Source organism: Miniopterus schreibersii, assembly GCF_964146895.1.
Source record: "Miniopterus schreibersii genome assembly, chromosome: 12".
Taxonomy (NCBI): domain Eukaryota; kingdom Metazoa; phylum Chordata; class Mammalia; order Chiroptera; family Miniopteridae; genus Miniopterus; species Miniopterus schreibersii.
Window position 1 is genome coordinate 22,134,032 of NC_138112.1, and position 25,772 is coordinate 22,159,803.

The window sequence follows — 25,772 nt, forward strand, 5'->3', positions numbered from 1 at the left end:
GATATGTGCTGCACAGTTCTCCACTGGTGAGTTCAGTGTCCTTGCATCTCAACAACTCTTTCCCCATAGTGGCTTTTACATGGTAATAATTTATTCAGAGCATTTGAAATGCTGTTTCTGTTAAAAACCAGGTCACTGGAGAACACTGAAATCAGACAAGGCATTAAAACAAATTTAATGAAACTTTCAACAGGCGAGAGTGGCAGGACACAGGCTTGCAGCAGGAACACTAGTCTGTCTACACTGCTTATTAAGAGCGTCCCCTGCTGCGCGCCTGCCTCCCAGGCTGCTGTCTGAGTCCCCCACCGCCTTGTTTCCTTCCTCTGACACGTTCCGTGCTGCTCGGCAAAGAGAAAAAAGGGGGCAACCACACAATAAAATACTTTTAAAAAATAATAAAAGGCAGAGGGACTGTCTTTTTGCTTAAGTAACAACACCGGGTGCCTTCCTCTAAGGCTTTTGAAGTTATTTCCGACGAGCAAGGACAGGAAACAATGGTCTGCACCCAATGGGTGCTCTGTACAGGCCGGCGACTGACACACATGGGAAGCCCCTTTATTGTATCTTTAGGGGCTGCTTTTCTCTTACAGAGAGAAAACCATGGACATGGGGCCATGATCTGACCCGTGGAGAAATGGGTCCACGGAGTAGGAAAGCACTTAGTAAAGGGTTTATTCTATGTTAGAAAATACAGCCTTACACCCAAATCAAGATTAGACCCCTTTGGACAGATTTTCAGTCAGGGTGGCCAGTTAACAAGGACACGTTCACCAGAGGCTGGCCCGTGACCGTCTCCGTGGCCTCTTCCACCCTCCCATCCTGCCCCCCGCAGCTCCCACCACCAGTGCTTTGCAGGGTAGCAGCCAGCCTTCCCTCATTCCCTTCTTTAACCACTTCAAGAGGGGTTATTAATTTAGCATTTTTGAGTGGCTGCTGTTTCCTGCATCGGATTAGGATATATCCTAATACATAGAGGGCTGAGGTGGTGAAGTCGGGGAGAGCTGTACTACAGCCACAAGAATGTTGAACAGGCATCTTTATTTAGTATGTCCCTTGGATTTATGGATTTATGTACCTGAAAACTAGACATGCTCAGCTGCAATCCCCTCCCCCACAGGATTGTCTGAGGAAATGTCAGATTCAGCCATTTATCTATGCATCAAAACATACTTTTTAGGCAGAATGAGTTATGGGAGAAATATTAATATTATTATAAACATTAATAATTTTGTTAGTAATAATATCAATAATAATGGCCAACATTTATAGAACTGCTATATTTGTTTCACATGAAACTATGTTTTCTCCAATAATCCTCACAAAACCTGATAATTATTATCTTTATTTGTCAGATGGGAAACTGAGAGTTACAAAGGTTAGATAAATTTCCCAAGATTGTAAATATTATTTTATATGAAAACAGTACGTAAAGTTTTCATGCTAAGTATGCTAAGCTTCTGAGCAAAAGTAGTATTGAATTTGGGCCTGGACCTATCAATGCACCATTTCTCAGCATATGTGTCGTGGAACGTTAACAAATCTCATATCAAATAAGTTTGGGGAATGTTACACCCCGACCCTCTTGGAATCTCACAGTGTACATTAGCATATTAATGACTCAGAGGTTCTGTAGAAAGGAAACGTGTTTGTTTTACTGAGCATTTTCTAAGTTTAGAAAAACAGTGTAAAGCCTCCAGAGAGAGTTTTGACTCCATAAATATTTTATTAAAGTTGAATAAATTAGTCTAATTTTATGGTTATGCTTACTTAGATTTTGAACTAAGACATTTTAAAGAGCACGGGGATAATGTGGACAGCGGATAATGATCTTCCAGATGTTTCTTTTCCTCTCAGAAACCCTCTTTTAATAATCCATAATTCTTTCCCTATGAATAGCCAGTGGTTTGTTGCTAATGCTAGTATCAATATAAAGTGTATTGAAGTTAAGTCAGAAGGGAGCATGAAATTCCTATATTTTCTATTTGTTTGAACACTATATGTCGCATTAAAATCTAGTTTTTCTATTCCTATGACATAAAAAATAAGATTACATATGTTTGTGTTTTGTATCCCACATCAGCTAATAAGAGGGGTCTGAAGTGATTAAAATTTACTGTAACACTCTACCCACTTCACTGTTATATTTTGAAAGCTATTGACAACACAGAATTTCATTATCTGCGCTACTGTATTATCACTATAAAATAAAACTTAAACTGAAGAGAAAATGTGTAAAGTTATCATTTGAATTGTTTAAAGAAATTTCAATGAAATGTTTATACATTTATATCCTTATGCAATGGAGTCAGCATACCTAAATTCATTTTTTTCCATTTTTATTTGGTTTTGATAGGCATACCGTCCCACTTCTTCATAGGTATTGTGATTAGCCCACGCTGGTTTTCCATTGGCGTGAAGTTTTGCAAGATCGTTTCGGAGCCTTTCATTTTCATACTCCAGTTTGTTAATAGATGTATACCTTGAATGTTCCCTGTTAGTGCAGTCCGCGCTCTAGAGAATAAAATAAACCATCACTGAGAACGCTGTCCCTCGTAAGTGACGCGTATTTTCTGTGCATTTGGACCCTGTGTTGGAAAGGCCCTTCCATTTGAGTCGAGCGATGCGGCTCTATTCTGTGTGCCTCCTGCATGCCGTGGACCACCCTCACCTCCCTGCAACACAGAGATGCGGTGACAGCTGAGGCTGAACGCACCACGACCCGTGTCCCAGCACAGAGAAAGGCTCACTTATCACCGCACCCTCTGCATCTAGAACAAGTTGGTTAGATTGAAGAGTTTTTGTGTCTATAGGGTATGCCTTCTAGTGTTGATTAATAATGGAACCAGAATTAACATAGGTTTCAATTGGAAATACATTTTTTTTCTGATTAAAATAATACATGTCGTTATAGAAAATCCTATATTGATTCCCCGCTGTTGGGTGATACAACAGATTATATCAAAATCCATACTGGCTGGGGTCCGATTCTGGCCCACTCTAAACCAATGACCTAACAGTTGGGACTATGCCAGGACCTCACAGTTTTGAGCAATGTAGCTTCATGATCAAGTTTTACTAACTGGTATGGACCCCCCAATTTTAATGTGTCTTCAGAAGAGAATAAAAAACATGTTTAAATAACAATGAGAGGTTTAAAGAAAGAAAAAAATTATTTCTGATCCTGTTTGAATTAAATGCTGTAAGAAGTGTCCTAAGGAGAGTCTAAACTGCTCTTCTCACAAAGTTTTAAAAAAACTATATGTTCTCATATGAACATGCTTTAAATGACTCTACATAGCCCTTTTTAGTCCTATGATGCGAATATCTGTGAGTTGGCGTAGTTGCTGGTTAAACAATAGTTCTCTACCGTCAGAAGGGAAATATTTCAGCACACAGTGTACCGTGTATGAAATATCTTTTGAAGCTCCAAGTTCCCGTGGTTAAAAGCCTGTAGGACTAGAGATGACTATGCCTTAGAACTTTCATTCTGAAGTTTCTAAATTTATGGCTTTCCATGCTATTTCACGGCACTACATCTTAGGTATTAAAATTCAATGCATGTTAGGTATCAAAAATGTTTACCGATTTATTTTTTGTTTCAAAGGATAAGCCTTTCGACTACATTCTCTGTTTACTGCCTTATATGTTATAGAAATTTATAAATCTTTAGAAAGGTCTCATTGTTGAATGAAAGGACACACTCCAGGAAGGCAAACTTCCTGAAAACAGTAAGAAAGGGTTATGTGCTTATGTCTATTGCCTACGGCGCCTTTTGGAAAGGAAGGGCCATTGAAGGTGCTTCTCTGTTTGTTGAGCCCTTGCCTGTAGTATGTCTCGACAGCTGCTCATTTGAAGATACACCAGTGCAGCTAACGGAGGAGTCCGCGTCTGCTTTAAGAGAGAAAGGATTGTTTGTTCTAAAATTGGAGCAGATTTGCGATAAATATAAAGGAGGCAGAGTCTTATAAAATTTTGCCCTTCATAAGGAAAATATTCATCTGAGCATATCTGGTTGGAAAAGGTCATGGAAAGGATTCAGAATTTTACTTCTAAAAAGATATCTACTATTGAAAATGTATAATTCTTGATGGTCTGCTGCTCAATTATAATTTTATTCAAGCATTTTCTTATAAAATTAGATTTTATCTAAGACTCTTTTTGGCCCAATGTTAAAGTAATTAAGAATAATACTAATGATTTATTAAAAAGCTCACAATTTCTAAATGTACCATAATTAAGTAAGTGTTGTGAGCATGACCTGGAAGAATTACACAGCCAATGCATTTCCATGATTTATATTTAAAAGCATATTCCATTTTCCTTCACAACAATGTTTCTCGAGCTCTCTCATTTCATGTTTTTCTTAAATACTTCTCTGGCAATTTCAGGAATATATTTTCTGCTAGATGGCTATCATGTGAAGACAGACATTCATTAAATTCTACCTCTATATTTCTGATGGGTTATTTTATAGGCCCCTTATCTCAATTTCTTTTTTTCTTCTTCAAAACTTTAGGGTTCCATAGTTTTAATCCATTTCTTTATTCCTTTTGAAAAAAATATGTTTTTATTGATTTTAGAGAGAGGAAGGAAAAGGGAGAGAGATAGAAACATCAATGATGAGAGTCATCGATCGGCTGCCTGCTGCACGCCCCCTACTGGGGGGCCGAATGTGCCCTGACAGGGACTCAAACTGATCTCCTGGTTCAAGGGGTTGATGCTTAGCCACTGAACCATGACAACTGGGTCATTTCTTTATTCTTGAAATGGCAAAACCTCTGGTGCCTATTTACCTGGACACACTAGCGTTAGGCCAGTTGAATTAATGAAGTGCATGAATAATAGTATTTTGAATGTGCACTTATTCTTTTAAATTCATGTTTGTTCAACAATAATAGGCTAACAAAGTATTTCTACAGAACTGGCTTAAATCATGTTTTGTGGTTAGTATGCTGATTTTCAGTATGTAAATTGCTGTTTTAGATACTTGTGAGGGTACTAATTTTTATGCTATTACTTTATTTAGCAAACTTTATGGATAACAAAAGGCAAATTAGTCTTAAAAAGGACCATAAATTCTGAGTTCTGATTAAGTCTGATTTTATGACACTTTCTCTAAATGAAAGAAAATTTAATAACTATAAATACAGGTCTACTACGTAAACATGGAATCACAAAAGTTACCATGACAGAGTTGACTCTTCCTTAGCTATCCAGGAGCAGACTAAAGCTCACCCCTCACTTTTCTCCATGCAGTTAAGGTTTTTCACAAATTCGAAAACTCTCTCTGAGACCTGAGGAACCCTTACACACCGGGTGGTCAGTCCCATCAGTACGCCTGCAGAGGAGAAGCGGAGCTGCCGCAGTCCCCAGCATGCCCTGGACAGTGCCCCATGCAGGGCTGCTGCTCCTGCCACTGGTGAGTGCCTTTTAAAGTCATCTTTCCCTACGTATAAATTAGCAGGGAGCTTCACAGTTAGTCAAGCAGAAAAGTTCTCAAAGCTCTAGCTGTTTAGAAATAACTTACCTTAATATCAGTAACTTCACTTGTCTAGAAAGGAAAAAAATAATTGTTATTTTAATATTATCCAAATACCACATATTTTAGAAGATCTAAAAATAATGATGTAAATATTTTGTTTCTTCTTGTCTGATGTAAAATTTCAGCACCAGTGATTTAATTCTGTATTTATTTGTCCATTCCAATTATTTCAAAAGGAATTAACTAATTATCTAAACATGTAATAAATTTAACACATAACAAATACGAGTTTTCTTCATGAAATCTTTAAACTGAGTGCTAAATAAATGATATCATAGATTGTAAACTCTTAAAGAGCAACGAATTATACTAAACTCTTTTCTATTTAATAGACATGAGATTTTTCTCTTTAGGGAGTAGCTTGGCTATTTTAATTATCAGTCAATTTTAAGTCTTCAAATACAAAATATAGAGAGCAGTTATAAAGTCAACTTCCTAAGAGTGCTAAAGAAAGTCAAAGAAAGGAGAAATAAATGGGCCTAGAGTAGCTGGAGATAAATTCATGGAGGAGATAAAATTTAATCTAGGTTTAGAAATCAAAAGACAATACTTTTAAATACTAATAAAAATAAATAATCTCCTTACGTGTCAAACTTAAAGAAAGAGAGTGAGAGACCTAAACTATACAAGCTTAGGAATAAGAAAGGAACATAAACCACAGAATGTAGAAGAGATGAAAAGAACTGTAGGATCTTACTACCTTTGATAAGAAGGAAGCAAATTGGAATGGGTAAAGATTTCCTAGAAAAATACAAATTAGCAACAACAAAAAGAAACTAAGGAGAAGGGAAATTTGAGTACATCAAGTACTGTAAAAGAGAATGGAAAGGTAATTGAGTATTTACTTCATTGAAACTTCAGTATCCAGATGATTTCACAGCTAAATTCTTTCTAACCTTAAAGAACTGATATTTCCAATATTATTTAAACTCTTTGAGCCCACTCATATAAAGATGGAAAGCTCCCAATTTATATTATAAAGTCAGCATAAGGTTAAAACAAGTAGGCAAAAGAGAACTGTATACAAATATCATTTATATATACAGATCTTAATTTTGAAATAAAATACTATCACATAGAATCCTGTAATATATAAAAATTATTCAAGTATGGCTGTTGTCGGTTGAAATTTGCCACCCCGTCCCCATGAAGATATGTTGAAGTCCTAACCCTACTACTTCAGAATGTGACCTTATTGGAAATAGGATCTTTACAGAGGTAATCAAGTGAAAACGATGTCATTAGGGTAAGCCCTAATCCAATATGACAGGTGTTCTATAAAAAAGGGAAATTTGGATACAGAGACAGACATGCAAAGAGGGAAGATACAAAGAAATGGAAAGAAGACAGCCATGTGAAAACAGAGACACAGGAAGAATGCCATGTGAAGACAGAGGGTTGGAGTGATGCATCTGTGAGACAGGACTGCCCAAGATTGCTGGCAAATCACTGGAAGCCACAGTGAGGCAAGGAAGACCCCTCCTCCACAGGTCTCAGAGGGCACATGGCCCTGTTGACACCTTGGGCGTCTAGCTTCCAGAACTGTGCTATACGGTTGAAGCCACCCAGTTTGTGGGACTTTGTTACAGCAGCTCTAGCACTGAATACAATGACCAACAAGGTTTATTCCAGGAATTCAAAGGTGGATCAATATTAGGAAATATCTGCCAGCCACAGTCTATTACATATCAATGAATTAATGAACAAAAACCACACGATGTCATATATACTGAAAAGGCATTTAATAAAAACCAGTAGCAAATCTTTAATAAAGACCATAAATCAAGAACAATATTATCCTAAACAGTAAAACACTAAAACAATCTCATCTAAAATCAGGAATTAGACAAATTTGTCAGTACTCACTATTATTTAATATTCTCTTGGAGAATATAATTTTTTAAAAAATATATCTTTATTGATCTCAGAGAGAGGAAAGGAGAGGGAGAGAGAGAGACAGAAACATCAATGATGAGAGAGTCATTGATCGAGCCCGCAACCGGGCATGTGCCCTGACCGGGAATCGAACCCTGATCACCTGGATCCCAGGTCGACGCTCAACCGCTGAGCCACGCCCGGCCAGGCGAGAATATAATTTTTTAATACTCTCTTGCAATATGACAAACATAACTGATATGAACAATAAAAGAGATAAAATTTTTTGTTGATATAATTGTATGTATCTCAATAAAACTTAAGAATCTCAAGTAAAATACCTGCTAGAACTAACAGATAATTTGGCTTTTTCTCCCTATATTAGCAATAAGTTCTTACACATGGAAAAAGAAAAATGTTCCACTTACAACAGTGACAAGAATGATAAAATACTTGGGAATGAATTTAAAATAAAGGCACAGAACCTGTACAAAGAAAATTGTAGCATCTTAATGAAGAACATAAAATAAGAAATGAAGAAATGGAGAGCCATGTCATATTCTTGGATGGGAAAATATACTATCGTAAAAATACCAGTTCTTTCAAAATTAATATATAAACTTAATTCCAAACGGAATCCAACGGGAAATTACCAGGAGAAACTAGATAAATTGAGCTTCACATTGATATAAAAATTTAAATTGGGTTCCTGTTTTTTGTCACATGCAAAATTACAATTCAAATGGATTAAAGACTTAGATGAAAAATGTAGATATCTTAGAAGAAACACTAAGAATTATATATGCTGTCTGGGCATTGGGAGAACCTTGCTATTCAAGCAAGGAAATTCAGAAGTTAGAAACCAAAAGATACACATGTTTGACATATAAAAGTTTCAAACTTTTTGTATGGATTTACAAAAAGGATTTGTAAATAAAACTACAAACAATAAACTTAGAAAAGTGCTGTTATAAATTGACTAGAAAAAGACAGCCCAACAGAAGAATGAGCAAAGAATATAACTAATTCACAGCACATGGGCAGATAAATATAAAAAATATGTACACTGTAGTCAGGGAAATGCAAATTAAAGTTCTATTGAGAAGTCACTTTACACCTATCAGACTGACAAAAATTTAAAAGAGCTATAACATATACTGCTGGTAACGATGAAAGATTAAGGTAAAAAATGATTTGACAACAAATGTTTTAAAATTAAAATATACAAATCCTTTTACTCAGCAATTCCAGTTTTAGGGAGTTATTCCAAGATATATACATAAGGATTTTTTTACATTGCTAATTTGTGCAAAAACACAGAAATAGAGTTGAATTAATTATGAGTGAATTCATTCTGAAAAATAGTTGAGTAAATTTTGATACATTCCCATCATGGGATATTATTAAGCCATTACACAGAATGACATAGAGCTAAACCAGCTGACTTGCAAGGATTTGCAAAGGATATTATTGAGTGAACAAAAACAAGACACAGAAAAGTGTGTATAATGTAATCCACTTTTTAAAAAAAGTTAAACTTAAAAACCCTAAATAGGTATATATGACTACATACATATATGTGTATATGACATATATGTGTGTATGTATATATATGTATATATATTCACACACAAATATGAATTCAAATATATGAAAAAGTATAAAATGATTCAAACTGAATAGTTAACATGTGTTACCTGGTAGATGGGGTATGAGGTGGCATAGAGAAATGGAAGGAAGGACAACGGGAGAAGCAAGAAAAAAGGCTGCACTAAAACCGTGAGTATGTAAGTTATGATTCACTTTATTAAAAATAATATAGATTTTACATAAGTATGTATTTTTCCTAAGAAGTTAGGAAAAATCAAACGATGTTTTTCTACTGATTTGTAGAGGTTTAGGACATGTTGTAAAAAGGCAGTTTAAAATAATGTATACTATACATTTATTTCTGTGAAAGAACACTTGACTCATCCCCTGTATATGTGTGCACGAGCAAAGAAAACGTATAGAACGCTACTTTGGATCTCTTAGGAGTCCAAACTAGGACTGGGGATAGAAGTAGGGATAATTAGCTTCTTCTTTACACATCTTTGTTTTTCTCTTGAAAAAACAAATAAATGAACAAAGCTAAATACCTACAGAAGCCAGAGTGAAGCAGGCTCGGTGGGGCTGTGAAGATGCAGAATACACACCTAAAGACCTTTAAAAATAACACAAACCATTTTGTGAAAGAAAAAAAACACTCAAGGGGGCAGGATGCAATTTAACTTCCTGTGTGTCCAGTGTTTAGAAATTAAAGTCCTGGGTGTCAAGAAGATTTTATGCAACAGACAGGGAAACCACATATATTTTACTTTTTATCCATCTGTAGTACTCCAATCACAGGACCCTAACCAGGCCCCAAAAGAGGGCAGAATGCTTCCAGCCTGCTTCTACTCTTTGACGCTAGAATATGGACTATTATGAGAACAAGTACATACTGCTACAGAGATATAGTACCATGGTGGAAGGAGGGACCGTGGGGAATGCCTCACCCAACGTCCTCATTTCACAGCTGAGAAACTGAGGCCAGGGTAAGCAAGCACCATACTCATCTCTTATTCTCTCCATTCCCTGAACAGTGGAAAAAATATTTTATTTCATAATTTTCATTCAGAGCAAATAAGTGGTAAGCAAGTAACAATGATATTTCATTAGTTCAATAAATAAGCGTTATCCTATTTACATATAAAAACCAGCCCTCAACTGTTATATTAAAAGAGTTGAAATGAAAGACACAGAGGCTGTTTAAGTTGCCTTGGGTAAACCTGTAGAGCCACTGGTTAAAACCACTAGGTCAACTCACTGGTTAAAACTACAAGGTTAATTCACTTGTTAAAACCACAAGGTCAACTCGCTGGTTAAAACTATGAGGTTAACTCACTAGTTAAAATCACAAGGTTGAATTTTTATTCAACCAACATTCCCTGAAAACTCAGTACACCGCTGACGCGGTGAGGTGCTGGAGATACAAACATTAATAAGACATGGTCCCCGCTCACCATCCAGTGGGGAAGTGAGAAGCTGCAAAACAAGTCGGACCGAAATGCAAACCAAGTGTGGATGGAACAGTTCATTCTGACTGGAGTGTCGAGCGGGGGCTTCACTGGGGTGGCTGACGTGTGGATCAGGCCACGCAGGGTGTGGGCTGCGGAGGCAACGGCAAGAGCGAAAGCGAGGGGGTAGCATGTCTGAGGAGATGATCAGAATGGCGCCCCCTCCAAGAAAAGAACGAGGGAGAAGCCAGAAGTTTAAATGTTTTAGCCTGAAGACAAAAGTTTAACCCGTGTGCAAGGATATTTGATATTTGTCACCCTGCAGGAAGTGCTCAGAAAATAATGTCTGAGTAAATCCTGACCAACTAAGTCATTTCTGTTCAATTTACTGAATGATTTCAGCACATTACCATGTACCGTCCAGGGTCTAAGTCTCCCATCATTCCTTTTAGATGTGTGTTTTCAGATCTGACAGCTTTATATCTCATATCTGACACCTGAAAGGAGATTAGTAGGTAAAAGTGAATGTAAAATTCATAATAAAAGCTCATGATTCTATTACAATTCATTTTACTTTGTTAATATAAATATTTTCTAAGTGGAGTGAAGGGAATACATCTTCGGCACCATGAGCATAAATCAGGTATTCTCATTCAGTTCTCCTATTTTAGGTAGGCTCCACTTTGCCCTGCTTTTCCGATCAGTGCTAAGCTAAAAATAGATAACTTACAATAGTGATTCATTTACATTTTTCTTTCCAATTCCCAAATTCCTTCTCTCACTTCTATTTTCTATTGTATGCAAATTATCACCAGAAATATTACAATTTAAAAAACATGTTTGAATAATACTGTCCATTAAATGTCTTCAGTACCTGATTAATTTCTACAATATGCAAATATAACTTTCATGTTAAATTTTGTTCTGATATTTCTGCCAAATTTCCTTTTTTTTTTTTTTTTTTTTGGTGACTACTTCATTTTGTCTCCTAATTTATCCCCCCCCCCACCACCAGATTTCCTCTACTTGATAGTACTTAGAACACAATATCTGAACTTTTATTTATCTAGGGCTCATTTCTATATAAAACACTTCCCTTAAAAGCGCTTACTTTTGTAAATTACAAAATATATTCTCCTTGACAAAACCTAAAAGTATGTCAGAATATAATGGTGACAAAAAATTCATAATTCAACCACCCAGGTCACTGTTAACATGTAAAATGCCCTTTCCTATACAGGTACAACCAATGCCACTGTCCCATCTACGCCATTTTCCTGTGTATTGAACAAATTAGTCAGTTTAAGGCTTCTAATTGAGCAGAGGCTGAATCTTTTCTTGTTTTTATAACACACAGATTTAAATAGCCACGTTATTTCTGAAGTGGCCCTCAAATGCCTTGAAAGTTATTGAGTGGTGCTCTCAAATCCTCTAGACATGGGGTAAAAAAAAAGCAGATAAATCCTATGCTTTGATGATGAATAAGGGATTAAGGGAATTTCAAAATAAACAGGAAGGAAGGAAGGGATGGAGGAAGGGAGAGAGGACTTAGAAGTTACTTGCAGTATTTTAACAGTAGAATGTCTTAATTGCTGTTTCCCCCCATGAACCACGCTGTGCATTGAGTGAATGTTTAGTAAATATGAATTAAGTTTCATTTTTTCAACATTCATTTTTTTAAAAATCCTAAAATAAATATATAAAATGGGGGTGAGAAGTATCCAGGAAAAACTGGAATGGAGGCTTTTTAGGAAGATAAAAAATGTTAATGGAAGGAAACTGTAGAAAACAAATTCAGGAAGGAATCTTTGACTAGAGCATACTGTAGGAGGTGATCAAACTATGGGTCATAAGAAAACTTTAGGATGAGGTCTCATGAAATTATCTTGTGCTGTCACTTATTTCCCTGGCTCTTCTTTTGATGACACTTTGTGTTATCTCTCAAAGGTTTTATGTGACTCCACGAAGCATTTATATGATGCTAGTCTGAGAGACAACAGAGAAATGCGATGCTTTTATCAGTCAATAATGAGGGTTGCTATCTGCACTGAGCAAGAGTGACGGGGCAGGTGCTGTCCTGCCCGCTTCCATACCTGTTGTTTCGCTAACATTTTTTCTTTTATTTCTAACTCCATTTTTAGCTGCCTCTCCAGAAGGGCAGCTTTCCTCATGATAGTTGCTATAGTGATCTCCTTCTGATGAAGCTCCTCTGTGAGGTCAGAGATTTCATTCCTCATTCTTTCCTGCTCACAGCCATGGTGTTCTTCCTCCTGACAGAGGTGGCTTCTTATCTGCGGCAGATAGAGTCCAGAAAAGATTAACACGGCCTTTTATTTAGAAAGCAGCTTACAGCCTTTATTGGCCGCGTTCAGTCTTCTTATCCTACCTGAAAACTTAGGCCCCATCTACCCTCCTTTTCTGATCACTGCTAAATTATAAACAGATACATCGGCGATTCGTTTACTTTTTTCCTTCCAATTCCAAATGTTCATTTCTGACTTCTGTTTTCTATTGTACATAAGTCATCACCTACTACTGACACGACTTTGACAGGAAGGTGAAAAAAGTATTATCAAACATTTCCCTCCAGCCTTACAAAAAACAGCACATGGTTAATGTACACAGTTTTGTGAGTCTGGACCTACGCTTGTGCTACCGTCCCCACAAGCAAGGTAATGATCATATCCATTACCTCCACAAGTTTCCTGTGGCCCTGTTGTTTCATTTGTGTGTGTGTGTGTGTGGTAAGAACACAATATGAGCTCTACCCTCTTAAATGCTTACGTGCACAGCACCTTCCTGCTAACGGCAGGCACTGGGCTGAGTGGTGGATTCTGGAATTTCCTCGTCCTGTATAGCCTAACTCCGTTCCCACTGCATAGCCACTCCAGAGCGCTGTGGAAGAGCAGCATCGAGCCCACCACCCACAGCAAGCATTTTTTAGGGGGAAAAATTGGCTTAGAGGGGGTAAGCGACTTGCCCAAAGTCATAAAGCTACTAACTGGACTAGAACCTAGGATTCTTGGCTTTAAATCCAGTGCTTTCTTTTCTTTTCTCTAAACACTAAATTATGCTGCACTTTCAATGACTAAACACTATGTTTTTCAGAATCATGTTATAATAATAAATTTCAAACTTAATATGTCCATGAAAAAATATCACCTCTCCACAGTCTGTGGAATCTCATATTCTTTTTTTTATTTTTTAAAAAATATATCTTTATTGACTTCAGAGAGAGGAAGGGAGAGGGAGAGAGAGAGAGTTGAAACATCAATGATGAGAGAGTTGTCATTGATCGGCTGCCTCCTGCACGCCCCCGGCTGGGGATCGAGCCCGCAACCCGGGCAGGTGCCCTGACTGGGAATCGAACCGCAATCTCCTGGATCCAGGTCGATGCTCAACTGCTGAGCCACACCGGCCAGGCGAGTGTCATATTCTTAACATTAGCCCCGGACACCTGGGAGCCCTCCCCGCCCTCATCCTCCCACATCCAGGCAGGCAGCACGTTGGCTTCCGTTGCAGCCTCTCAGGCCTCACTGCCGCTCTCCATTCCTGCTACCACTGCCTTCGTCCAGCCTCTTACCGTCTTTCTAAAAACCACTCCCTGGCTCTGATTCTTGAGGTTTGGAGATAAAGTACACAGTCACTGATCTCAAAAAAATCATAGTCCACTGGGGGAGAGAGAAAAATTCAGTTACAACACCGTGTAGCGATGGGTGTCAGCGACAGGGAGTAGAGGCGGAGCAGAGTGGAGGGGTAGCCCCCAGCTGGGGATGCCAGGGGAGGGCTCCCAGAGGGGGACGTCACACCGAATACCGAAGGGCAAACGGAGGCGGGGTGGGAGTCAGAGATGCAGCAGGGCTCCCTCCCCGGCAAGGAATGCAGCCCAGGCGCAGGGGCGGACGCACACTCAGTGAACCGGAAGGGCTTTGGAGTGGCTGGGTCACAGGAGGCCATCCTCAAAGAGAGGTATACGAATTTACCCCGGGGCACTTACTTTTCAAGGAGGCTTTTTTTCATTTAATTAGTAAACATTTCAGATATATTTCTAAAAGACCAAGGGCATCCTCTCTCTCTCTCTTTTAAACTTGGCCAGAAAGCCATTGTAATGTCTTAAAAATATTAACATACCCAGGAAGTATTCAAATTAAAAACTGTATCGGAAGTGTAGTGAATGTTTTTTTAAGTTTATTTGAATTGAGGTCTAAATAGAGGCCACGCATTGTGACTAGGTCGTACCTTTTTAAAGCCACTCTTCTGGTATGTGTTCGTGTGTGTTCTAAGTACTCTACATACATCACCTCACTTAATCCCCACGAATCTCTCCACTTTGCAGATTAGAAAATTAAGTTCTCATAACCACTCCCAGTCACATCCTGGTGACGGGCAGTTGACTCAGGACCTGACACGCGGTGCTGCGTAACCTCTGCGAGCAGAGCCCCAGCAGGGGGTTCACACCTCGGGAAGAGCTGGAGGGGGGACCCGGTGTGGAAACAGGCCCGCCGGCAGGCAAACCTGATCCATCGTTAGGCCTGATGCTCCCACACCCTCACCTGATTCTATTCTTATCGCTAACCCTTGGAGAATTTCAGAGTTGGACATGCTTTAGAAATCACAGGGTCTAACCCCACCATTGAACAGAAACAACCACCAAAGACTCCCAGGGCAGGGAGCAGACTGAGTCTAAGCAATCCTGCTCCTAAGAGCAAGAGAGGAGACGAGGTAAGCGAAGGACAAATCCCTCACCCCGAGGACGACGTTAACCGTCTCCTTGCATCTCCAATCTTCTCTCTCTGCATTTTTCCTTATAGTTTTTTTCACTGGGTTGTTCTGTAGTTGGTCCCAGTTTGAACTTTGCTGTTTGCCTCCTTTCGGTGTAGTTTACGTGTTTTCTTAAAATGGAACTTTTAAAATGTTAGAAAATGAATATGCTGCTGTGAAACTGGAGTAAACTATTTTTGCTATTTTCACAACATTTAGTTATTAAAATAACATGCTGTACTGCAAAACTCCCTTCTAGATGAGATTAACTTGTTTAGCTGTAAATAACTTTTGGCTTTATTAAAAATGTCAATTTTATCACAGATAAATGACTAAAACTAGTTCTATGTTAACAAGTGAAGATACATAATATATGGCTCTTGTTGGCTTATTGCAAGTGAATGAAAATGTTCTCCACAAACACTTCCTGGAAGCTACAGCTATTTATACACAGCTCGTTTGTTACCTTTCCTGCACAGCAATGCGTTATCTACAGGTCTCTTAGAGCCTGTAAAGAGACCTGTGCCTTGTATTCTCTCCTTCCATATCAAAATTGTGCAATATCAGGATATTACTCAAAGTTTTATTACTCTTTCTAAATCTACGAGGTTAAGAACAGTGTAACTGCACTTTAGATGGCTTTAATCAACATTTTATCATAACGCATTCACTAGGGACACCAGAAAGAACAGTGTTTTAAAGTTATAGTTTTATATATCAGTAAAATTGGTTTTATGGGATTATGTGAAAAATATAAGGAAAATGTCATTACTTCACAACATCTTTTCTACACTTCATAGTTGCCTGACAGTCAACTCTTTGGGAGACCAGATTTATCTTTCATATCACCGTACTTCCTACAGAAATGAGCAGAATAGCTCATAGTCCTACTTGATGCTCAATAAATGTTTGTTGAATTTATATAAATAATAACTTAAGTTATGACCTCATACAATTATGGGAGAACTTAATATTAATTCATTCTCTAAAGAGTTATTTTCACTTATTGAGTGTCAGGCACGTGCTGGGCACTAGATGGTGATTCAAAGCCACACCCAGGTTTTCCCTACTTTTAGCAATTGTTTAGATTATACAGCACTGAATATTCTTTGTGACAGACAAACCTAAAGGACAGAGAAGTGGGTAGTAGCCAGGATAAACTCATAGAAAGAAAGCCACCACTGGATTTTCCTAGAGGGAGAGGAGAATGTACTTTTTGTAGAAATCGAGAGCCACAGTGCCCAGGTCTTATTCATTGTTGTATTTCTAGCTCCTGGAAGAGCACTTGGCACATGTTAGGTGTAACCCATAACAGCAGCAGTCAGTGTTTACTAGGTGCTTCCTCCGAGCTGGGCAGGCCCTGTTCTAAGCACTTCACATACATTATTTTATGGATTTTAACCTAAGGAGGAATATTGAACTCTGGAGCCAGATCTCCTGGATTTAAATCTGGCCTCTGCCAGGTTAGTTGTGTAATATAGGGAAAAATTACCTAACTTCTCTGTGCCTTCGTTTCCTCAAGTATTAAAAGACGATAATATTAGTACCTACCTTATAAGACGGTTGTGAGGAATGAATGAATTAGGATTTGTTAAGCGTTCAGAACAGCTCCTGGCACACGGTAAGTGCTACGGAGCAGCTATTATTACTCATTTGACGCTCATCGCAACCTTAGGGGGTGTAGGTCCTGATGACCCCATCCCCATCCTAGAGAGGGGACCCTAAGCAACTTGCGTACCCAACTGCCCCAGCTTCTGCACCTAACAAGTGGGCGAGCACCCGTCCGCGGCCTCGTACTTCTTGCTGTCAGCTCCCTGTCCTGGAGCCACAGGCCCCCCGCACTTCACAGGCAGTCCCCCGTGGCAGAGCGAGGTCCTAGGGCTTGTGGTTTTTATAGCATCACACAGAGCAGTGTCAGTTTTAGCAGCTTGGAGAAAATATAGACGGAAAAAGGAAGGAGTGAGAAGGAAGATTTTTTTGCCCCTTTGTATTGAAAGACTCCAGATCTGCCTGGAAGAATGGAGCTCGTTGCTTTCCGTACCTTAGGCGATTCTTTTTCCTGAGTCGACTGATCTGGGGTCAATGAAAACATCTCTTTCCTTTTCCTTTCTGGTTCTTTAATAGGAGGTGAATAGGATGATCCAAGTCTATAAAGTCAAATGAGTAAAATTTAAGCTTAATTGATAAAGCGTTAGGATTACATTGTTAATTCAGACCATTGCAGGTTGCAGAGATAGGTTATTAGTTTGTTGGAAGCATTTCTAGGTACAGAAATTGCAAGTTATAACATATTCAGATCCAATAAGTATTTACATACTTAACTGAGTGCAAATGGTTTTAGCGAAAAAATAAACAGCTAGCAATTAATATGGAATTTCAGTCATGCATTAAAAATCGGCAGAATACTGGGTTTGCACGTGGAGGTAAGATTTTTGGTGAGAAGAAAAGCCTGTCTCCTGTAATAAAATAGCTTGAGAACCCATTTGGAAAAGGAAATACACCTGAGTTGCTTCTACATCCTGGAAAGAAAGTATGTCAGAAGGAGTCCAAGGGGAGAAACCACTCCATAAAAGTGTTGCAAAATGATTGAATCTGACAGTCTTCCCAGAGAGAGCTCAACTACATCTACTCTTTGGCTGTGCAATTTATCAAGTGGAATTTCAACCACATACGGAGACTACAGAGGAAAAGCGAGAGCTAGTATTAAAAGTCAATTTCTACAGGAAGCTTGGAGGAGTGTAAGCAGGTAATGTTTACATCAGGGAAGTTGGTAAAATAAAATCATTAAAACAGAAAAAGTAAAGATAACTAGGCAAGGAGAACAGCATGCGCTCTATTGCCTGCCTAATCTGGTAGGTCCAGAGTTTTGAGGAACGTGTCCTCTTATAAGTATGTACAATTTAGATTTCCAAAGAACTTTGGAAAAGGTTCCACAAGTCAAAATCATAAACAAAACAAAATCTGAGTAATGACAGAAAAATAACCAATGAAGAGATTAAAAATAAAGGGATCTTTTAAAGGTGTAAGTTGATAGTGATATCCTTGAGGTACGTGTGTCTAGTCTGAGTTGTGTGTTTTTTTTATGAAATATATATGTTAAGTGTAGAAAACAGAGTATATAAGAATATATACTGTTATAATGTCCTCCAAAAAAAACATTGTCAGCATTTTTGTGTGTGTATATATATATATTTTTTTACTACGCATGTCCATAAATCCATACACATTTCCTATACTATTAGAATGCACTGCACACATTATTTTCAGTCTTCTTTTATTTTTTACTCAGGAAAATATTGTGAGCATTTTACCCAGTATTCTTTTAAAACATTATTTCAAGATCAATCTTAAAATGTTCTTATTTGCTATGATTTAGAAGAGGTGAAAATCGACTTTCCTTTTGTTCAATTCTTCCTAATAAGCAGTTTCAGGGGGTGGAGTGCTAAACTGAATGGGAAAAACCTCATGACGACCTTGTAAATTTAAGTGAGTGAATAGGACAGATATCAAACCTCAATGTGGGCAAGTCCGTAGAAGAGAAAAATAGTCGTGCTAATGTAAATAGTCATATAAATATATAAGGGAACTATCATTTGTCACGTAGGAAAGGACTGTGGGAATTACTGTTTTGTTTTTGTTTTTTAAATATATCTTTATTGACTTCAGAGAGAGGAAGGGAGAAGGAGAGAGAGAGAAACATCAATGATGAGAGAGAGTCATCGATCAGCTGCCTCCTGCACGCCCCCTGCTGGGGATCGAACCCAAAACCCGGGCATGTGCCCTGACCGGGAATCGAACCAGGATCTCCTGGATCCTAGGTCGATACTCAACTGCTGAGCCACGCCGGCCGGGCTGTAGGAATTACTTTTAACTCTCAGAACGTATCAGCCCAAGGTCCTTCTACAACTAACATAAGAAAAAGCTAACAAAATCTTAGCATTGTTGAGAAAAGTTCTGATAATGAATAAAAACATTACAATAGTACTTCTAAAAAACTATTGTGTGTCTGCACTCAGTAGCCTGGGCTGCTTCATTTTAATACAACTAAAAAGAAGACACAGGGTCCAAATAAAAGAAACCAAAACAACATAAAGGGCAGAACCACATTCATATGAGAACAAACTAGGATTAGAAACTTTCAATGGGAAAGATGAAGGCTGAGAAGACTATGCCCAAAGTCTAAAATAAAATGGAAGCTGTCAAAAGTTAAATATTTGGTCATCAAATCTCAGAAAACTAGAGCTGAGTAATACTATCCAAATGAGAAAGATGTAGTTTGGAGACCAAAATAAATACCAGCTTAAATAGAGGATGGCAATGACGCATAACAAAAGAGTTGATTGGCCAAATATGTGAATAACCGTAAGACTTGAGATTAAATCGTGTCCTGAAGGAAAGTTGGCAATGTCTGGAATTCAGCACTGGCCTTGTGAGATAGCCCCATAGGAAGTACCTACAACACTACAAAACCACAAGATGTGGTTGAACGGTTTGCTCTTCTAGGAAATTTATGTTTTTAGGCATATACGTTCTTTGTGTGAAGACATTTCTCACCCGCTCACTACACTGGAACAGTGCCTTGCACATAATGTATTTCCAATAGATTTATTAACAATTGGTGATGATGACATATAGCTTATATACAGAGCTCTCAATAATGCTTACTGTCCAACAGGCGTTCTACCTTCCTTGGTGAGACATACAATAGGTCATTTTTAGGAATCTTAATTTGCCATTTGTTGTACAGGGTAGACCTCAAGCTAGCAAGTACCACAACTTTGAAGACATAATTATTACCTTTAAAACAATGTAAGCACCTTTCAATAAAATATCCCTCACCATTTGGCTATTCAGTTTTTAAAGTCCTATCATTGGTCTGGCATTGGCCTTCAGATTTGAGAAGGATTCAAGTTCCAATGAGAACTGGAATGTCAGTGAGTGGTTGGAACAATCACACCATCTAGTCACAGGCATAAACATTTAATAATCCTCAGCAGTCCATTTCCTTTGTGGTTATGGAATATGCAATATCTATCTGATTTTAAAAGAGGGGAAAAAATATGTTCTAACAAAACCCTGAATGGAACTGACAAGGCGGTGAGTGTGGAGGTCAAATTAAATACAACATTTATAGGTGGAAAGGTTAACAGGTTTACAGGGAAAAAATTAAAAGCATTTAAAAATATGGAATAAATCTTATCTATATCCATACTTAATTAAATGTAAGAAAATTTCTGAATCAGTATCACACGTAAGTATCCATAAATCAGAACATGATACAATTTTCTAGGTAAGTAAAGATATTAATTTTGAAGATAAAATAATCATTAATTTTATTTTTAATATCTAATAATTAACAGCATGTTAATACAAAGCAAAGAGACTTTTAATTCTAGTTTCAAATATAAAATTCTTAAAAAGTCAAACATTATATTTTGAGCAGTTTCTCTCAGGCTGCTGAATATAAAGAATATACCTTTTTTTATTTTCTTGAGCATTTTGGCACTCCCCTACTTTTAATAATTCTCTGTGCAGCTGCAGTCGTTCCATTTCTATGATTCTCAATAGATCGTCACGTGACTGTAACTCACTTTTCACCTCTGAGAGTCCTGCTTCCATGGCCTGAATAAAAATACCAAAGATTTTTCAGTGCTCATATTTGGATGTCATGATGCATAATAATACATTTAAAAAATTTTAACATCTATGAACCAGCCTAATTTCAAATGAATGGATAGTCCTTTGCTGTCTCTGTTTCAGAGAATTTCATTCCTTTATTCATTTATTCAACAAATATTTACTGAGATCTTCTTGTATACTCAGCACTGAGGATACAGACAGAATCTGTCCTCCGGGAGCTGACAGTCTAGTGATAATGACAACCAATCAATCACGCAAGTATGGTTACATCGTATGTAACTTTGAAAGAGGGAAACATAAAAGCATGAATAAAATATCAATGCATAAAGTTTGGACTAATGCAAATAATTCCCCATTTAAACTTGATAATGGCCAAGACAAATCTAATTTTAAAGCTGGCCAGCAAAGTAATTATAACTCCTAGTTCCACTGCTGTCCAGTAGTAGCTCTACCTTAGCTGGTAACTAGAAACACCAGCAATCCTGGGTCCAGGGTTTTATTTTGTTAGCAGGAGAGACTTGGGCAAGTTTAAAAGCTGTTAGGAGAGAAGGGGTAATGGTAACAGTGTCAGGTTCCTGAGAGGGTGGGCGGGATGCGTCCCAAAGCACAAGTGGAGGTATTGCCCAAAGCACGAGAGAGTCCCTTCTCCTTTGCAATAGGAGAGGAAGGAAGAGGGAATCTAGACAAGCTCATGCACTTGGATACGGGGAGGTAAGACGACTACCGGATGGCTTCTCTTTTCCTTGTGAAGAAAACAGGCAACGACAGGTGTTGACAGTGGAGGTGGGGGCTTGGGAATGATGTTTGAGAGTGAGAAAGGCTTGAAATGGCCTGCGATGGGAACGAGAGAGTTAGCTGATTGGAGCAGCACAGCAGGACTCCTGGCAATGCTGAGTTCTCACGTGAGGTTTGTGGCCACGGCCTTCTGAGTGAATTTCCCCAGCGGGAATTGGCTGTGCCCTGGGTGAGAGGAATGGCAGAGTCCTTCCACATCATCAGGTCTCTTCCACTCAGTTGTACAGGGAAGCTAATATTTAAGTGTGCCTGATCCTGTTCATCAACTCCATTGCCATTTTTATAGATGAGGAAGTTGAGGGCCAAACTTGGTCCAAAGTTACACAGCTCACAAGTGGCAGACTTTGGGATTGAAATCCAGATCTTTTTCCTACTAGTCCAGCTAGAGCATTCGAGACGCAAAGATAATTTGTTTCACGCAAAGTGAAAGAGACCTGTAGGTGATTGGTAAAGACAGAGTGGGGTGTTCTGAGGGCAGGAGGTTCCTCTGCTAATAAAGGCTGTAGAAAACACTACAGACATTTTTAAAAAGTCAGTTGTGCCTTGCCAGTGTGGCTCAGTGGTTGAGTGTTGACCTATGAACCAAGGAGTCAGTTTGATTCTGGGTTAGGGCACATGCTCAGGTTTCTGCTTGGTCCCCAGTCTGGGGCGTGTAGGAGGCAGCCAATCAATGACTCATCACTGATGTTCCTATCTTTCTATCTCCCTCTCCCTTCTTCTCTCTGAAATCAATAAAAACATATTTAAAAAATAAATAAAAATGAAAAAGTCAATTGTTCAATAATTCTTAAAATATAATTCACAAACTATAAAATTCATCCATTTTAAAGTATACAAGTCAGTGGATTTTAGTATATTCACAGATTTGTGCAAGTATCACTACTATCTAATTCCAGGACGTTTTTATCACTCCCAAAATAAATCTAATGCCCATTAGTATTCTCTCCCCATTTTCCCTCCCCACAGCCCCTGGCAGCCACTAAGGTATGTTCTGTCTCTATGGAAATGCCTATTCTGGATATTTCATACAAATTAAATCATACACTATGTGGTCTTTTGTGACTGGCTTCTTTCACTTAGCATAAAGTTTTCAAGGTTTATCCATGTTGCAGCATGCATCAGTACTTCATTCCTTTTTATTGATAAATAATATTGAATTGTATAGATATACTACATTTTATTTATTTATCAGCACTTGATAAACATTTGGGTGTTTCTTTTTAGCTATTATGAATAATGCTGCTTTGAAAAGTCATGTACAAGCCTATATAGGTGGATATATGTTTTCTTATTCATTAGCTCTCACCCAAAAATTCACAAAGCCTAGAAATATAATGATGTAGACAGCATAGGACAACATATGGGTTCCCAGATAAACTTTTTTACCAAAGCCTTAAAATATACATTATTTTCCAGGAGACCTGGAGACCTGGGTTGACTGAAGGACCTAGTTGCAATATCTTAGTCCCAGAAGTTCCTGGCTGACTTTGAAATCAGTGTAAGAGTATATTCAGCCCTGGCTGGTGTGGCTCAGTTGGTTGGAGTGCACTGAAGGGTCACATGTTCGATTCCAGGTCAGGGCACATACTCAGGTTGCGGGTTCCATCCTGTTGAGGTGAACACGGGAGGCAACTGATTGATGTTTCTCTCTCTCTCTCTACCTCTCCCTTCTCTCTCTAAAATTAATTTTTAAAAAAAGAGTATATTCAAAGAGGTGATTTAATAGACTTGTTTAGAGAAAGACTTGTTTGGATAAAGTGCCTGCTTCAAACAGTGGGACTTTTTAGATAAAGTTTAAATTTTAATATAAACAAAATAAATGTGAAACAATAGATTAGCAAGTAGTAACACCGATTAATCTGATGTGAATACCATCCAGTTGAAGAAGACAATTTTGCCCAGTTGAAGAAGACAACTGTCTCAGCCCCTTGCTTTGCAAATTTGCCATCAGGGAGAATCTAACATGAAGCTCCATGTAGAAAAGTGGGCCTGCCTTCCCTTGGGAAAGTGGGGCACAAGAGGCTCTAACCCCAGGCCAGAGAAATACAGTGTCACCATGGGCTACAAGTAACTGAAATTCTGTAAAATGTAATAATAATGGAATCTATTTGTTTACTGTTAATGAAAATAATACCTGTGAGAGTAACACTTGGAGATATCATTAAGGGGGGAAAAAACCTTATTTGTGATGTAGCTATACAGGTAGGAAAATTTATGTTAAAATTGAAACTCTTCATAATACGAATCAATAGTAATGACTTGATATATTTTTCTTATATGAATAAATATGAAACCGTTTTAATTTTACTGGACAGCAGTATGTAAATTGACTATAAAAAAGGTTTTCTTGATATTGATAAAGTGAGAGTTTTTTGTTGTTGTTGTTTTTTTAAAATATATCTTTATTGATTTCAGAGAGAGGAAAGGAGAGGGAGAGAGAGATACAAACATCAATGATGAGAGAGTCATTGATCGGCTGCAGCCTGCAACCCAGGCATGTGCCCTGACCGGGAATCGAACCCCAGTCGCCTGGATCCTAGGTCGACGCTCAACCGCTGAGCCACGCCCGGCAGGGCGAGAGTTGTTTTTTGACTTATGCAATATCCCTTTGAATTCAATGTTAATAATATTGAGTTGACCTAAGAATTAGTGAATTTATTTATCTTAGATGAAGTTTTAAAACTGGCATGCTTTTGCATAAAAGTAAAATCAATTATTTTCCATGTGGATGCACATATTCAGGAAAGTGATCCTTTCGTGTTTGTTTCAGCTATTGGGACACTTTTAAGTTTGTTTGGAACAACTGGGGCATGTAAATCTACTTTTTAAACTAAGTTTTATGAAATCTAAGTACAGATGAGACATTTCTGATGGATACTTAGCATCTAAGTTGAGATGTGTTGTGAGTATAAAATACACACCAGATTTTGAAGACTCAGTATGAAAAGAGATATGAAATATCTCAATAATTTTTACATTACATGTTGAAATGATAATACTTTAGATATATGTTGTGTTGAATAAATATATTACTATTATATATTAATCTCACCCATTTCTTATTAATTCTTTTAATGTGTCTATGAGAAAAATTTAAATTATATTTGTGGCTTGCATTATATATCTACTGGACAGTGTTGCTCTAGTATTTAATGACACATTGACAAGCAAACAAAAAAGGGTCAAGGTATTTGGGCATAGATATTTGAAAAAATTCAGAACAATTTATTTGACATTAATCTCCAATGGGAAATATTGCACATTTTATAAATGTGAATGTAGTGCAGCATAGTGATGAAATATATGCAATGAAATTTATTAATGTAAATTTATAATTTACATTATACTGACATATTTTAAAGTTGTGGAAGGACAGGTGAGAAGATGTGATTCAAGTGAAAATTCAGATGCACACGTCACTAAAGTGTGTTGTAAACTAAAGAGAATTTTATATATAATAAGTGACAGTAACTCAAATTGAAATGGTTGTCATTTTAAATTCATATGCAAGATGTGGAACACGGTCATATGAAAGTTTTGCAAAAAGAAAAGGGAAACTTCTTTCTAACTACATGCGCTGGTTACAGTAATTATTTACCTCTATCCCCATTTCGTAAAATACACATTTTGTAAAACAAGTTTAAGGCTTACAATAATATGTGCACACATATGGAAAAGTCAAAGTGGGTAACATGGACTTTCCTTAGCCCAGACAACCCACTGAGCTTCTCGGGAGTGTGTGTAAGGCCCTGGAAGTTTGTATAAATCTTAGGTTGAGGGGTGCGTCAGATCCTGTTGATCTTGGCTCAGGAGCGAAAGTCAATTAAATGATATTGCTAAAGGACAGGATGGCCTTGGCCATCCAGTGGTTTGAATCCTGCTACAGGTTGCACTTTCTCTCTTCTTATCAATAGGAGTGTGTCAGTGTAATAAGTGTGAGAAGCACAGGGTTAAAACATTTACTTGGAGAGAGGGTAGAGATTATAATAATCTGTACTGGGAATGCTAATTTATTAATGTTTCTCAATTTGCACTCTTCCTTTGTAACATTCTTGCTTTTAACAAGATTCTGCAACTTCCTTCCTGGAGTAGTACAAATGATCAAGTTCTGAGATGTAGGA

At 37.8% G+C, this 25,772-nt stretch overlaps 1 protein-coding gene across 1 annotated transcript in view; it reads right to left on the bottom strand.

The window, feature by feature from the left end:
• DEUP1 (deuterosome assembly protein 1) overlaps positions 1 to 25,772 on the bottom strand; it is a 72,238-nt gene that overhangs the window by 12,326 nt on the left and 34,140 nt on the right. Inside the window, exons 8-13 of the mRNA XM_081152731.1 lie at positions 20,693 to 20,838; positions 17,258 to 17,363; positions 12,549 to 12,746; positions 10,866 to 10,952; positions 5,528 to 5,551; positions 2,315 to 2,511 (exon numbers count right to left, since the gene is read on the bottom strand). Coding sequence (XP_081008857.1) covers positions 2,315 to 2,511; positions 5,528 to 5,551; positions 10,866 to 10,952; positions 12,549 to 12,746; positions 17,258 to 17,363; positions 20,693 to 20,838 — 758 coding nt within the window. The remainder of the gene's footprint in view (positions 1 to 2,314; positions 2,512 to 5,527; positions 5,552 to 10,865; positions 10,953 to 12,548; positions 12,747 to 17,257; positions 17,364 to 20,692; positions 20,839 to 25,772) is intronic.